Below are 13,283 nucleotides of genomic sequence, written 5' to 3' on the forward strand. Positions count from 1 at the left end.
GGGGCAGGGCCAACATGGCAGGGGCCGGTCCCTTGCTGTTTCCAGATGGCCTTGTGGAGCTAAGACTGAATGCGCTTCAGCATAGATGGCCACCACAAAATTGTACATTGGCTCCTGGCTGGCCAGGGCCGGGGCCAAGGTAGCGGGGGCCGTTCCCCCACTGTTTCCAGGATGGTTTTGTGGGCCTCATGAAACCACTTCACGGGCCAGATCCAGCCCCCGGGCCTTGTGTTTGACATGTCTGATGTACATGCTTGCTGTAATTTATTCTCTTGCATAATTATGTTTTTTAATTTATCAAAAATTCCTTAACGGATTAATAATTGAAAATTTTTACAAAAATAAATATTGGTAATTAATTTAGAATACAGAACTGGAGTTTCCAATTCTATCAAGGTAATAATCTTAGATCTATAATAATAATAATAATAATAATAATAATAATAATAATAATAATAATAATAATAATAATAATAATAATAATAATAATAATAATAATAATAATAATTTTATTTATATACCGCCCTTCTCCCGAAGGACTCAGGGCGGTGAACAGGGCAGATATATAAAAAATACAAAAATACAAAAGTTAAAAAAAATTAAACATATGCCCAACTAAAAACAGTAAATACATATATTAAAAATGACAATAAAAACTCAACCCATCCCCCATCAGGCCAGGCTGGCTTGTTCAAATAAGAGTGTCTTCAGATCGCGACGGAATATGTTTCTTATAAATGTAAGGAGAGTAATTTGTAAAAATGTCTTTTTAGACTCAATAAATATTTAAAAAGAGTCGCCTACTTTTTTATATCAGAAATACAACAAATTTGGTGATATGTATGATTTAGACACATCCCATACAGACAGAAAATTCTTAGCCTTGTAAATATGATTTAGGGAAAGGATTTACGATTTCAATGTGGTTTTAAATTATATTCCAAAAAATTGAATCTATCAGTGAAGAATATTGGGCATATCAAGCCTGGATTACTGCAGAAAAGATTCTATGTCTTCTTGGAAAGAATACTATATACCGTATTTTCCGGCGTATAAGACGACCCGGCGTATAAGACGACCCCCTACTTTTAAGAAGATTTTGAAGGTTTTGTCTTATACGCCGGAAAATACTTACCCGCCGGCCCTCCCGCTGCTCCTGCGCTTCTGCCGGCCCCTGAGGTGCAGCGTTTCCCGGGTGGCAGGCAGCGCCGGAGGGCAGCCGCCACGCCGCCACGGCCGGCGCCCCTCCTGCTTCCCCCCCAGGCCTTGAACGTCTCCCATTCGGCACAGGGCGGGGCAGCTCCGCCCGCAGCCTCTTTTTTAGAACTCACGTGCCGCTTCCCTCTCACTGTCGGCCGAGGCGCGCTCGGCCCGGGCTCCCGGTCCCTCTTCCCGGCCGGCTTCCCGCCCTGCCCCTCATGGAACTGGCCTGGGCGTGCAGCCTCTCGGTGTGGCTGCTTTTCCTGGGCAGCCTGGCGGTGCGGCTCCTGCGCTCCGACCTGTTCCTGAGCCGGTGGCTGCTGCTGCGCGTGCGCGTGGGGCTGCTGGCCGTCCTGCAGGCGCTGGGCCAGGCCGTCCTGCCGCTGCCCCTCAGCACCGCGCTCACGGCGGCTGCCTGCTGGCTCGTCTCGGCCAGCACCGCCCGGCGGAAGCGCATCCCCGCGGGGGGAAGAGCGGTGCTGGTGACAGGTGAGTCCGGAAAGAAGCCTGAGGCTACAGCTTTCCCAAGTTGCTGGTCCCCAAAAGTTAGGCTCCCCAAGTCTCCTTCCTTCCCTCTTTGCCCCATGCGAGTTTGCTCGAATGTTGCAGCTGCTGGAAGGCCCCGGCAAACAGGAAGCTAAGCCTATACCTTCAGAACTGCAAAAAGCCACATGGTTCCTCGCGGGGCTTCCCGGAACAAGGGGCCGGCAGCCGCAGCCCCAAGCCAGGCCGAGAAGAGCGGCAGGCACAGGGGAGGAGCGGGGCCAGAGGGGGAAAGCAGGCCCAGGGGGCGCTGCCCCCGCCCCAGGCCAGGCTCCGGGAGAAACTTCAGCACAGGCACGCCCCTCTTGCCTTTGTCCGCCAGCCCGCCTCGCTCCCCGGCCTCTCCCAGCGCCTCTGCCGAGCCACTCGCGCGGGAAGCACCGCTCGGCTTCACGCGGCCCACCCAGCAGTCCCTGGAGAGGCGCAACCCCCCCATGAAGGGAAAGGGAAAAAGCGCCTCTCCGCCGTGGCTCCGGGTCCGCGGGCGTGCAGAGGGCGCCGCTCCCTAGCCCCCGCCCCAGGCCAGGCTCCGGGAGAACCTTCAGCACAGGCACGCCCCTCTCGCCTTTGTCCGCCAGCCTGCCTCGCTCCCCGGCCTCTCCCAGCGCCTCTGCTGAGCCACTTGCGCGGGAAGCGCCTCTCGGCTTCACGCGGCCCACCCAGCAGTCCCTGGAGAGGCGCACACCACCACCCCATGAAGGGAAAGGGAAAAAGCGCCTCTCCGCCGCGGCTCCGGGTCCGCGGGCGTGCAGAGGGCGCCGCTCCCTAGCCCGCGAGTTACCTGCAAAGCTTCGCGTGGGGAGAGCCGCCCGACGCTCCCGCCCAGGCGTGTCCCGGAGCCGCGCCGGAGATAGCTCAGGTGCACGGGGCGGCCCGGCTTTGCAAGAAAATACGCTCGACTGATTTGTTTTTTTTTCCGGCGTATAAGACGACCCGGCGTATAAGACGACCCCCCAACTTTTGAGAAGATTTTCAGGGGTTCAAAAGTCATCTTATACGCTGGAAAATACGGTACCCAATATTAAAGGCTAGCTTGAAGAAATGTTTGCATTCTTAGCTTCTTTATCATACAAGAGAAAGACTGGACAACATGGTTCTGTTTAAGATTTAATTGGTTTAAAAACATAATTATATTTTACACAATATCATCTTTTTACATCTTGTATATTGTTCTTCACTGTATGAAAGCAATGGACAAAATAAGGTAACAGAAGGAGATGAAGATAGAGAAGGGTAGCATACAGTATTTCATGAAAAGCTATAGTGATATATTTTAAATATCCATGTTTATTTTACTGTTGTAAATACACTTATAAACATGCTCATCTATATTATGTACTCATCTGCATATATACCTATGCACCCATCGTATGTACACAGACAGGCAGACTGACATAATGTAATAGCTTAGCTATACTGTTGCAACAAAAACTTGCAATAGAAAAACTGAACATAGAAATCTAGAATACAGCCAACCAAAAACTACAGTACCAAGAAATATGAAACTCCAAAGTCAACCTCAGATATTTGATATCAATTCATTCTGCACTAACAATGTGTAAATTTAGATTTTAAAATTTTGTTGTGAATTTCCCAATGAAACATGCTGTAATAAAATTAACTAATTTATTAATATAGTATAAGTTGATTATTTGTAAATTACAATGTGATATAACATTTAATTCATTTTTCTGTGATCAAGCAAGTACTAAGCTATCTGGAAGTTTATATGATTATTTTCGTTGAGTTTAGATTATAGCCTATTTATTGTAATTGACTTATAATGTTTGGCTTAGCTGTTGTTATATTGTCATGTAAGAAACGTGACATGACGGAAAATGATAATGTTCTGTTAGACTAGTGGTAGATACAAACAACCAATTTACATGACAGACAATACCAGCATATTTTATTACAAGTGATTTTGGTACATTTTTATATTAAGTAACCCATCTTTAAGATTCACATAATACTGAATTTTCAAGTGTAAAATCATACCAAAATCGTGCTAAATTGTCATTAACATGACAGGAGATCAGTTGTCTTGAGAAATCATTACAGGTATCCTGCATTGCCAAAATATGTGGTGCAAGAGCAAAAGGTACATCATTTGGAAATTCCAAAACAGAACTGTTTTCCATATTCTGACTTTTCTTTGCCTCCCGTTCAGTGTCTGCTTCAGTCAACTTTGACTGGTTTTCTGAATTTGCCTAAGAAAATGAGAGAAAGAACAAAAATATTCTGTATTGAAACATTTCCCGGATTCTCTTGTCTACAATTTTGTTTCACAATGGCTAACCAGATACTTATGAGAAGACCACAAACAGGACATGAATGGATTATGCTTCATGTTCATATTTTTTGACAAATGGCATTGAAAGGTCTATAACATTTACTTGTTAGTAGTAATACATAATATCATATTTAATAATTGGTAATTATATCCTCCATTAACTTTTATATTGTCTTTTAAAGTAAACTTTGAAATGATACAAATATTTAGTTTTTTATAGAACATTTACAATTGGATGTAAGAATGTTCATAAACATGCTATGATTAGGCCCTATGTAGAGCACATATTAAATACTAATATCCAATTCACTTCAAGATTGAGCACCTTCTATGAATATTGAGGAAAAACATCAGAGAACAGTATAGCTGGAAAAAGAAACATAATATATCAGTTAAAAAACAAATTTATTTAAAGTGATTCGGTAGTTATATTTTTTTATAACATCGTCTACAGAGAACCATCATTTTAAGGAGATTCTGATTTAAAAATACAGAATATCTAAAGATTCCTGGTAAAATATGATTCAATTCTATGCTGGCATTAAAGCACATTTATAAAGGTCTTTCCAAATGGCAGTTTTTAAAGCTAGTAACAGATTTCTGAGGCTGAAATTTCTCTGGGGATATTTTTTTTTGGTTCAGGGAACGTATAGTAGCATTCTGTGAATAATGGACATTTTGGTGAGTGGAATGAAATAGAGTAGAATAATGAGTAGCTTATTTTTCAGTTTCAATTAGCAATTAGAAACTGGTCATGGCAATTCAACAGGATTGGAGAAGACTGGAGAGTGTGAGCACTAATGTCTGAAGTTAGGGAGAGAGAAAATAGGAAGTTGAAAGAGAGGAATAATAAGTTGGTTGAAATAAGAGGATAAGAAATTTGTGAGAGTTAGACTGAATGAAAGGAAATGGAGATGGCAAGATTGTTCCTTCATTTAAAGAAATTACTATTATTACACGGCAGGAAACAATTAAAATATGAATGAATTCAGTTTAATCATGATAGTGGTTCTTTTCATAATCAGTTAACAAATAACATAAATACTTTTCTAGGCATATACAAAGTGTTCCCAAAGAGGAACTGCAGGACCAGGCAAGCAGGTACATTTTGTCAAAGACTTATTAACTACTTGATAATATGTTTGACCCAATCAATGTGGGCATACTATCTATATTAGATAAAATGTTAAATTTATCATAAAAAAGTGAATATCCTTTGAGTCAAATTTGATTCTAATGATATGGGACCACTCTTAATTTTAAAAACATTTTACAGTTGTTTAATACTTATATAAATTAAGAATAGTATCTCTGATAATTTTATCTAAGCAAATAGTCTTCTTTTGTAAAATATTTAATGTGTGATGAACAGTTAATCATATAGCTGGAACCCTAATCTCACAATTTCTGAGAAGGTCTAATATGCCTGTTGTCCTAATAAACAGAAGAATACCCTCTATGTCTATGCATTTGTGTCTATAAATATTCTTGTACTCTATTGACTGAAAAATATTATTCAGGCATTGTTTATTTATATCTGTTCCCTCTGTTTCCTCACTAACATATAAAAAGGTAAAGGTAAAGGTTCCCCCGCACATGCGTGCTAGTCGTTTCCAACTATAGGGGCCGGTGCTCATCTCCGTTTCAAAGCCGAAGAGCCAGCCTTTGTCCGAGGACGTCTCCATGGTCATGTCGCCGGCATGACTAGACGCCAAAGGCGCATGGAACGCTGTTACCTTCCCACCGTAGTGGTCTCTATTTTTCTACTTGCATTTTTACGTGCTTTTGAACTGCTAGGTTGGCAGAAGCTGGGACGAGTAACAGGCTCTCACTCTGTTACGCGGCACTTGGAATTCGACCATAAAATAATATTTTGATCTGAATGTTTACATATTTTGAATTGGTAATAAGCTCATGTCAATCACGAATAATTTATATCCACTTTATTAAATTTAATCTGTTTAAATAACAAAAGCTCACTATCCAATATCTATTATATTTATGCCTACATAATTCTACAACCAGAAGTTACAACTAGTATGATGTAGTGGTTAACATGTAGTGGAGTTCCTCAGGGGTTGGTTCTCTCGCCCCTCCTGTTCAACATCTATATGAAGCCTCTGGGTGAGATCATTCGTGGTTTTGGGGTGGGGTATCATCAGTACGCTGATGATACCCAACTTTTTCTTTCCACCCCGAACAAACCCAGCAATGCCCTCACCGTGATGTCCCGTTGCCTGGAGGCGGTCCAGGTCTGGATGGGGAGAAACAGGCTTCGTCTCAATCCCGCCAAGACTGAGTGGCTGTGCATATCAGCATCTCGGGCTAACCAGACTATTCCACCTCTAATGATGGGGGGGTGAGGTGTTACCCCCCGTTGATAGGGCTCGCAACTTGGGCGTCCTCCTGGATTCACGACTCAATTTTGAAGACCATATAGGAGCCATGACCAGGGGGGCTTTTGCCCAGGTTCGCCTGGTGCACCAGTTGCGACCCTATCTGGACCGAGATGCCCTACGCACAGTCACTCATGCATTTGTGACCTCCCGGTTAGACTACTGCAATGCTCTCTACATGGGGCTGCCCTTGAGGACCACTCGGAGGCTTCAGCTGGTGCAGAATGCGGCCGCGCGAGTTGTGATGGGGGTTTCCCGATGCTCCCATGTAACACCTCTACTCCGCGAGCTGCATTGGCTCCTGGTTGCCCTCCGGGTGAGATTCAAGGTGCTGGTGATGACCTATAAAGCCCTAAATGGCTTGGGTCCGGGTTATCTGAGGGAACACTTGCTGCCGGCATCAAGCTCCCTTCGTCCAGTGCGCTCCCACAGGGAGGGTCTTCTCAGGGTACCGCCGGTAAGAGATTGCCGGCGGACAACACCCAGGGATAAGGCCTTCTCAGTGGGTGCGCTTGCCCTTTGGAACCAGCTGCCAGTAGAGCTTAAGACTGCCCCCGACCTCCGTTCATTCCGCCGGGACCTGAAGACCTGGCTCTTCGAGCTCTCTGGCCCAGGCTGAGAATTTTAATTTTAATTTTAACTGGGGTTTTATTTGTTCAGGGACGGATATAATTTTTTAAACTGTTTTTAACTTTTGTATTTTTTGTTTTAATCACCCTGTAAACCGCCCTGAGTCCTTCGGGAAAGGGCGGTATATAAATATAATAAAATAAATAAATAAAAATAAACATCACTTCACTAGAAATCAGAAGATTTAGAGTTCTAATCCTGATTTATGTATTTATTTTATATTAACATAAATAACTTTTCACAAAAATGACTCTAGGCTTTACTTGGTTAGAATCATAAAAACGAAGGCACTATAAAAAGAAAACATATCAAACACCCTAAGAAGAAAAACAATAACAGAGGCCAACTATTGCATATTTTATTGAAGAACTTTTATTTTTGGATAGACTCATCTGATGTTCTGGTCCAATGTCCAGGAAAAGAACCAGGTTTTGGGGGCCTTAAAGAGCAACAGGGTCAGGCCATCTGAGTCTCAGGTGGGTTGTTGTTCTACAGAACAAGTGCTACAAGAGAAGAGGCATATCTGCTGCTAGGTGACATTGCTTTACAGAAGGGATCTTAAGCATGTCCACTCTGCCAGAACTCATAGCATGAGCAGAGATAATTGGAAACAGGTTACAATAACCTGGTTATTTCCAGTTAGCAATTACGGTAGTATATTTAGAAGTTACTGCAGTGAAAATATCAAGGTAAGTGATAATTAAACATACTGCCTTACCTTAACAGATTGGATGTATTAATCAGATAAATTACTACTATGAATCTTGCCATTACATTTGTCTTGATATCAGTACACTTAACCAATCATAACAACACTGAATAATTAATATATCAGTATCTTCTTTCCCTTTCCATTCACATTAAATTTTGAAGTCCTTAAAGTCCTTTAACCTAGCAGTAATTGAACTGCTTGCATATAACAGTTCTGGGCTTTATACTGTAACAAATTTTAATATGCAGAATAAATACGTTATCTATAAATATGATTTTACATAGTAAATTGAGCTCCGGACGGCGCCCGATCTTCGCTCCTTTCGCCGCGATCTGAAAACATACCTGTTCGAACAAGCCGGCCTGGCCTGAGGGGGGATTGGTGGGGTTTTTACTATTATTTTATTGGGGTTTTATTAATGTATTTATTGTTTTTTATGGGCATGTATTTAATTACTTTTTAATTTTTGTAGCTTTGTGTTTTATTCTTGCCCTGTACACCGCCCTGAGTCCTTCGGGAGAAGGTGTGATTAAATTAAATTAAATTAAATTAAATGTTACCAGTGGTAGTAAGATTTTAAAGCACTATAAATGATACTGATAGCAATTCATGCACAATTTTAAGATAAATACAACACCATCAATATTACTTAATACAGTCGTACAATAGCAGCACAACACTTCATATTACAGGAAGCACCCTGGTTCTATTGCCAGATATTGGCTTGAGTTGTTGATTCTCTAATTCTGAGTGGTTTATGAAAGAAATATATTTTAAATATATTTAAAACCTTAACTACCTTGTTTCCCCAAAAGTAAGATCTAACCTGAAAATAAGCCCTAGCTTGATTTTTGGGGGTGGACCTAATATAAGCCCTACCCCAAAAATAGCCCTAGTTTTGGGGCAAGGCACACACCTAAAAATAAAGCTAGGGTGGAAATGGGGGTGTGGAGATACTCCATGCACCCCACATCTGCTTACCATTGCAGCCAGGACTTGCTCGCCAGCCCATTTCTTCTGCAGTGCCCTCAGGCCTGCATTTTGCAGTCAGGCCTTTCTGGAAGGCCACTGTAGCTGAGAATCAAGCTATGGATTGAATCCATAGCTCGGTTCTGCAAGGCCCATGCAGCCAAGATACAAGCTATGGATTGAATCCATTGTTTGTTTATTGTGTCCAGAGCCCTTCTGAAAAGGCCCAACTGCGAAATGCAGGCCCGAGCTCCATTTTCAGCTGCAGAAGAAGTGGGTTGGGTGGGTGGGGCTGTCGGGGACAGAAGTGAGAGGAAAAGACACACACACACCCAAAAAATAAGACACAGTGCCTCTTTTGGAGGCAAAAAAAAATTCTGGGTCTTATTTTCAGGGAAACATGGTAAGTAAAAAAGCAAATGTTGTTATTCAGCAATCTTTGTAATCAGTTATCTGTAAATATCTATCTATCATCTATCTATCTATCTATCTATCTATCTATCTATCTATCTATCTATCTATCTATCTATCTATCTATCTATCTATCTATCTATCTACCGGTATCTATCTTTCTACCTACCTACCTACCACCTACCTATCCAGGTAAATGGAAGCAAATAATTTTTCAGTGCCTTTTTGCTGCCATGTTTATGTCTGTCTGAAATTTTGCAACCCAGACCGGTTAGCCCTAATTCAATCACATATTTTTCAAAACAGCAGATGAGGGATTTCTGACCTGTGAAGTATGATCAAACTGAGTTCCCATCACAGATAGTGGAGGTTTATTTTCTGAGTTATTTCTTTCTTCATTAATGGTAGTGCCTAGGAGATACAATGCAAGAAATATATACATTCAGTATCACTCATGAATACAATTTTCTTTACAAATTAATTTGTAAACCTTTTCTTCCATATCCTCCCAGTAACTCTTCGTCACTGGGATGTTCTCAAAAAAACATAGCTTAAGTAATGAAAGATAACCCAGTTCCACCAAACGTTTATCTCTTACAAGCTTATATATAATACCTATACACATATTTATCATAATAATCATAAAAATGTTTCCCTATTTTCTTAAAAACAAAAATTTTAAAGACCAAACATATTATTCAAAAAACACAGTAATATTCTTCAATGGCTCGATGGAAGATCACAACAGTTAACTAAATGAATCAAACTGTTCCAAAATAATGAAAATGTCCTGACAGGATAGATGAAGCAATTTTACATTTCATAATAAGGAATGTATTTCTGAAGAGTTTAAAAATCTCTCAACCTCTATCACATACATGCAATCAAACAAATGAAATAGATTGCTATGGAAAAGAAGCAGCAGCACTACTGCTGCCATTTTTGTGCCAGAAATAGTCTTGCTACATCCTGCATTTCTTTTAGGCCTGGACATTTTACCTTGTGATTCTCAACTTTAGAGCTGAGACCTATTAAGTATTGATGTAATTGGTATTCTTGCTCCAAGAATCTCTAGCTCCCAATATCTATCGTTCATACTTACAAAAAATCTCTCTTTTTTTTCACTCAACTTGTTGCCTATTGAAGTGGCAATGTATCCATTAAAAAAAACATAATAGTCTTTACAGGTAGTCCTCAACTTAGAACTGTAATTGAGTCCAGAATTTTGATAATACAGTCATGGCCGAAATTGTTGGCACCCCAGAAAATTTTCCAGAAAATCAAGTATTTCTCACAGAAAAGTATTGCAGGAACACATGTTTTGCTATACACAGGTTTATTCCCTTTGTGTGTATTGGAACACAACAAAAAAGGGAGGAAAAGAAGCAAATTGGACATAGTGTCAAACAAAACTCCAAAAATGGGCTGGACAAAATTATTGGCACCCTTTCAAAATTGTGGATAAATAAGATTGTTTCAAGCATGTGATGCTCCTTTAAACTCACCTGGGGCAAGTAAAAGGTGTGGGCAATATAAAAATCACACCTGAAAGCAGATAAAAAGGAGAGAAGTTCACTTAGTCTTTGCATTGTGTGTCTGTGTGTGCCACACGAAGCATGGACAACAGAAAGAGAAGAGAACTGTCTGAGGATTTTGAGAACCAAAATTGTGGACAAATATCAACAATCTCAAGGTTACAAGTCCATCTCCAGAGATCTAGATTTGCCTTTGTCCACAGTGCGCAGCATTATCAAGAAGTTTGCAACCCATGGCACTGTAGCTAATCTCCCTGGTCGTGGACGGAAGAGAAAAATTGATGAAAGGTTGCAACGCAGGATAGTCTGGATGGTGGATAAGCAGCCCCAAACAAGTTCCAAAGGAATGCAAGCTGTCCTGCAGGGTCAGGGAGCATCAGTGTCAGCGCAAACTATCCGTCGACATTTAAATGAAATGAAACGCTATGGCAGGAGACCCAGGAGGACCCCACTGCTGACACAGAGACATAAAAAAGCAAGATTAGTTTGTCAAAATGTACTTGAGTAAGCCAAAATCCTTCTGGGAAAACGTCTTCTGGACAGATGAGACCAAGATAGAGCTTTTTGGTAAAGCACATCATTCTACTGTTTACCGAAAACGAAATGAGGCCTACAAAGAAAAGAACACAGTACCTACAGTGAAATATGGTGGAGGTTCAATGATGTTTTGGGATTGTTTTGCTGCCTCTGGCACTGGGTGCCTTGAATGTGTGCAAGGGATCATGAAATCTGAGGATTACCAAAGGATTCTGGGTCGCAATGTAGAGCCCAGTGTCAGAAAGCTGGGTTTGCGTCCGAGATCTTGGGTCTTCCAGCAGGACAATGACCCCAAACATACGTCAAAAAGCACCCAGAAATGGATGGCAAGAAAGCACCGGAGAGTTCTGAAGTGGCCAGCAATGAGTCCAGATCTGAATCCCATTGAACACCTGTGGACAGATCTTAAAATTGCTGTTGGGAAAAGGCGCCCTTCCAATAAGAGAGACCTGGAGCAGTTTGCAAAGGAAGAGTGGTCCAAAATTCTGGGTGAGAGGTGTAAGAAGTTTATTGATGGTTATAGGAAGCGACTGATTTCAGTTATTTTTTCCAAAGGGTGTGCAACCAAATATTAAGTTAAGGGTGCCAATAATTTTGTCCAGCCCATTTTTGGAGTTTTGTTTGACACTATGTCCAATTTGCTTTTTTTCCTCCCTTTTTTTGTTGTGTTCCAATACACACAAAGGGAATAAACCTGTGTATAGCAAAACATGTGTTCCTGCAATACTTTTCTGTGAGAAATACTTGATTTTCTGGAAAAATTTCTGCAGTGCAAACAATTTCGGCCATGACTGTAAGTCATGGCAGTTATTAAACTAGTAATTACATAACCAACCCAATTTTATGACATTTTTTCTAGCAATCATTGTTTTCCAGCAAAAAACATCATAAATTGTGATTGTGTAACACTGTAAATGGTCATAAATGTGGGCTGGTTGCCAAATGCCCAAACTGTGATCACATGACCACAGGTAAGTACTTATACAGAATGCTTTACTAGTAGATTTATAGAAACTTTCTAAAGGGTAAAGGCTTTTGAAAACTATATGAGTCTCTAGAAAAGGACGCGGTGGCTCAGTGGGTTAGGACGCTGAGCTTGTCGATCAGAAGGTTGGCAGTTTGGCGGGTTGAATCCCGAGTGCCACGTAACAGAGTGAGTGCCTGTTAGTCGTCCCAGCTTCTGCCAATCTAGCAGTTCGAAAGCACATAAAAATGCAAGTAGAAAAATAGGGACCACTACGCTGGGAAGGTAACAGTGTTCCGTGCGCCTTTGGCGTCTAGTCATGCCGGCCACATGACCACGGAGACGTCCTCAGACAAGCAGTGGCTCTTCGGCTTTGAAACGGAGATGAGCACCAGCCCCTAGAGTTGGAAACGACTAGCACGCATGTGCAGGGGAACCTTTACCTTTACCTTTATGAGTCTCTAGACTAGAATGCTGCAGCAGCCCAGCAGTTAACATATCTGAAAAATGCAGATACTTTGAAATTAGCACTTGATGCTAAAAAGCTACATTGTGAAATACCTTGTTTATCAAAAAATGTCATTCTAATAAGTAAACAGGAGAAAGACCCAATATTTATATCTCCCTCTAACAGAGATGTGTGAGTTAGCTGGATATTGCGCCTTGTATAGGAAAAAGCATCCCAAGGAGGACAAATTATTATTATTATTATTATTAATAATAATAATAATAATAATAATAATAATAATAATAATAATAATAATAAAAAATAAAAAGTTGGAAGGGACCTTGGAGGTCATCTAGTCCAACCCCCTGCACAGGCAGGAAACCTTATACCATTTCAGGCAAATGGCTGTCCAGTCTCTTCTTAAAAACCTCCAGTGTTGGAGCATTCACCAACTCTGGAGGCAGGTTGTTCCACTGGTTAATTGTTCTAAGTGTCAGGAAGTTTCTCCTTAGTTCTAGGTTGCTTCTCTCCTTGACTAGTTTCCATCCGTTGCTTCTTGTCCTGCTTTCAGGTGCTTTGGAGAATAGCTTGACTCCCTCTTCTTTGTGGCAGCCCCTGAGATATTGGAACACTGCTATCATGTCA

General features: G+C 41.3%; 1 protein-coding gene across 2 annotated transcripts in view; it reads right to left on the minus strand.

Moving 5' to 3' along the window:
* Positions 1-2,854: 2,854 nt before the first annotated feature.
* UMAD1 (UBAP1-MVB12-associated (UMA) domain containing 1) overlaps positions 2,855-13,283 on the minus strand; it is a 53,355-nt gene continuing 42,926 nt past the window's right edge. For both annotated transcript variants that reach the window (XM_081345207.1, XM_081345208.1), the window contains exons 3-4: positions 9,480-9,565; positions 2,855-3,953 (exon numbers count right to left, since the gene is read on the minus strand). In XM_081345207.1, coding sequence (XP_081201333.1) covers positions 3,699-3,953; positions 9,480-9,565 — 341 coding nt within the window. In that variant the 3' untranslated portion in view covers positions 2,855-3,698. The remainder of the gene's footprint in view (positions 3,954-9,479; positions 9,566-13,283) is intronic.

Source organism: Vipera berus (assembly GCF_964194415.1).
Source record: "Vipera berus genome assembly, chromosome: Z".
NCBI lineage: Eukaryota > Metazoa > Chordata > Lepidosauria > Squamata > Viperidae > Vipera > Vipera berus.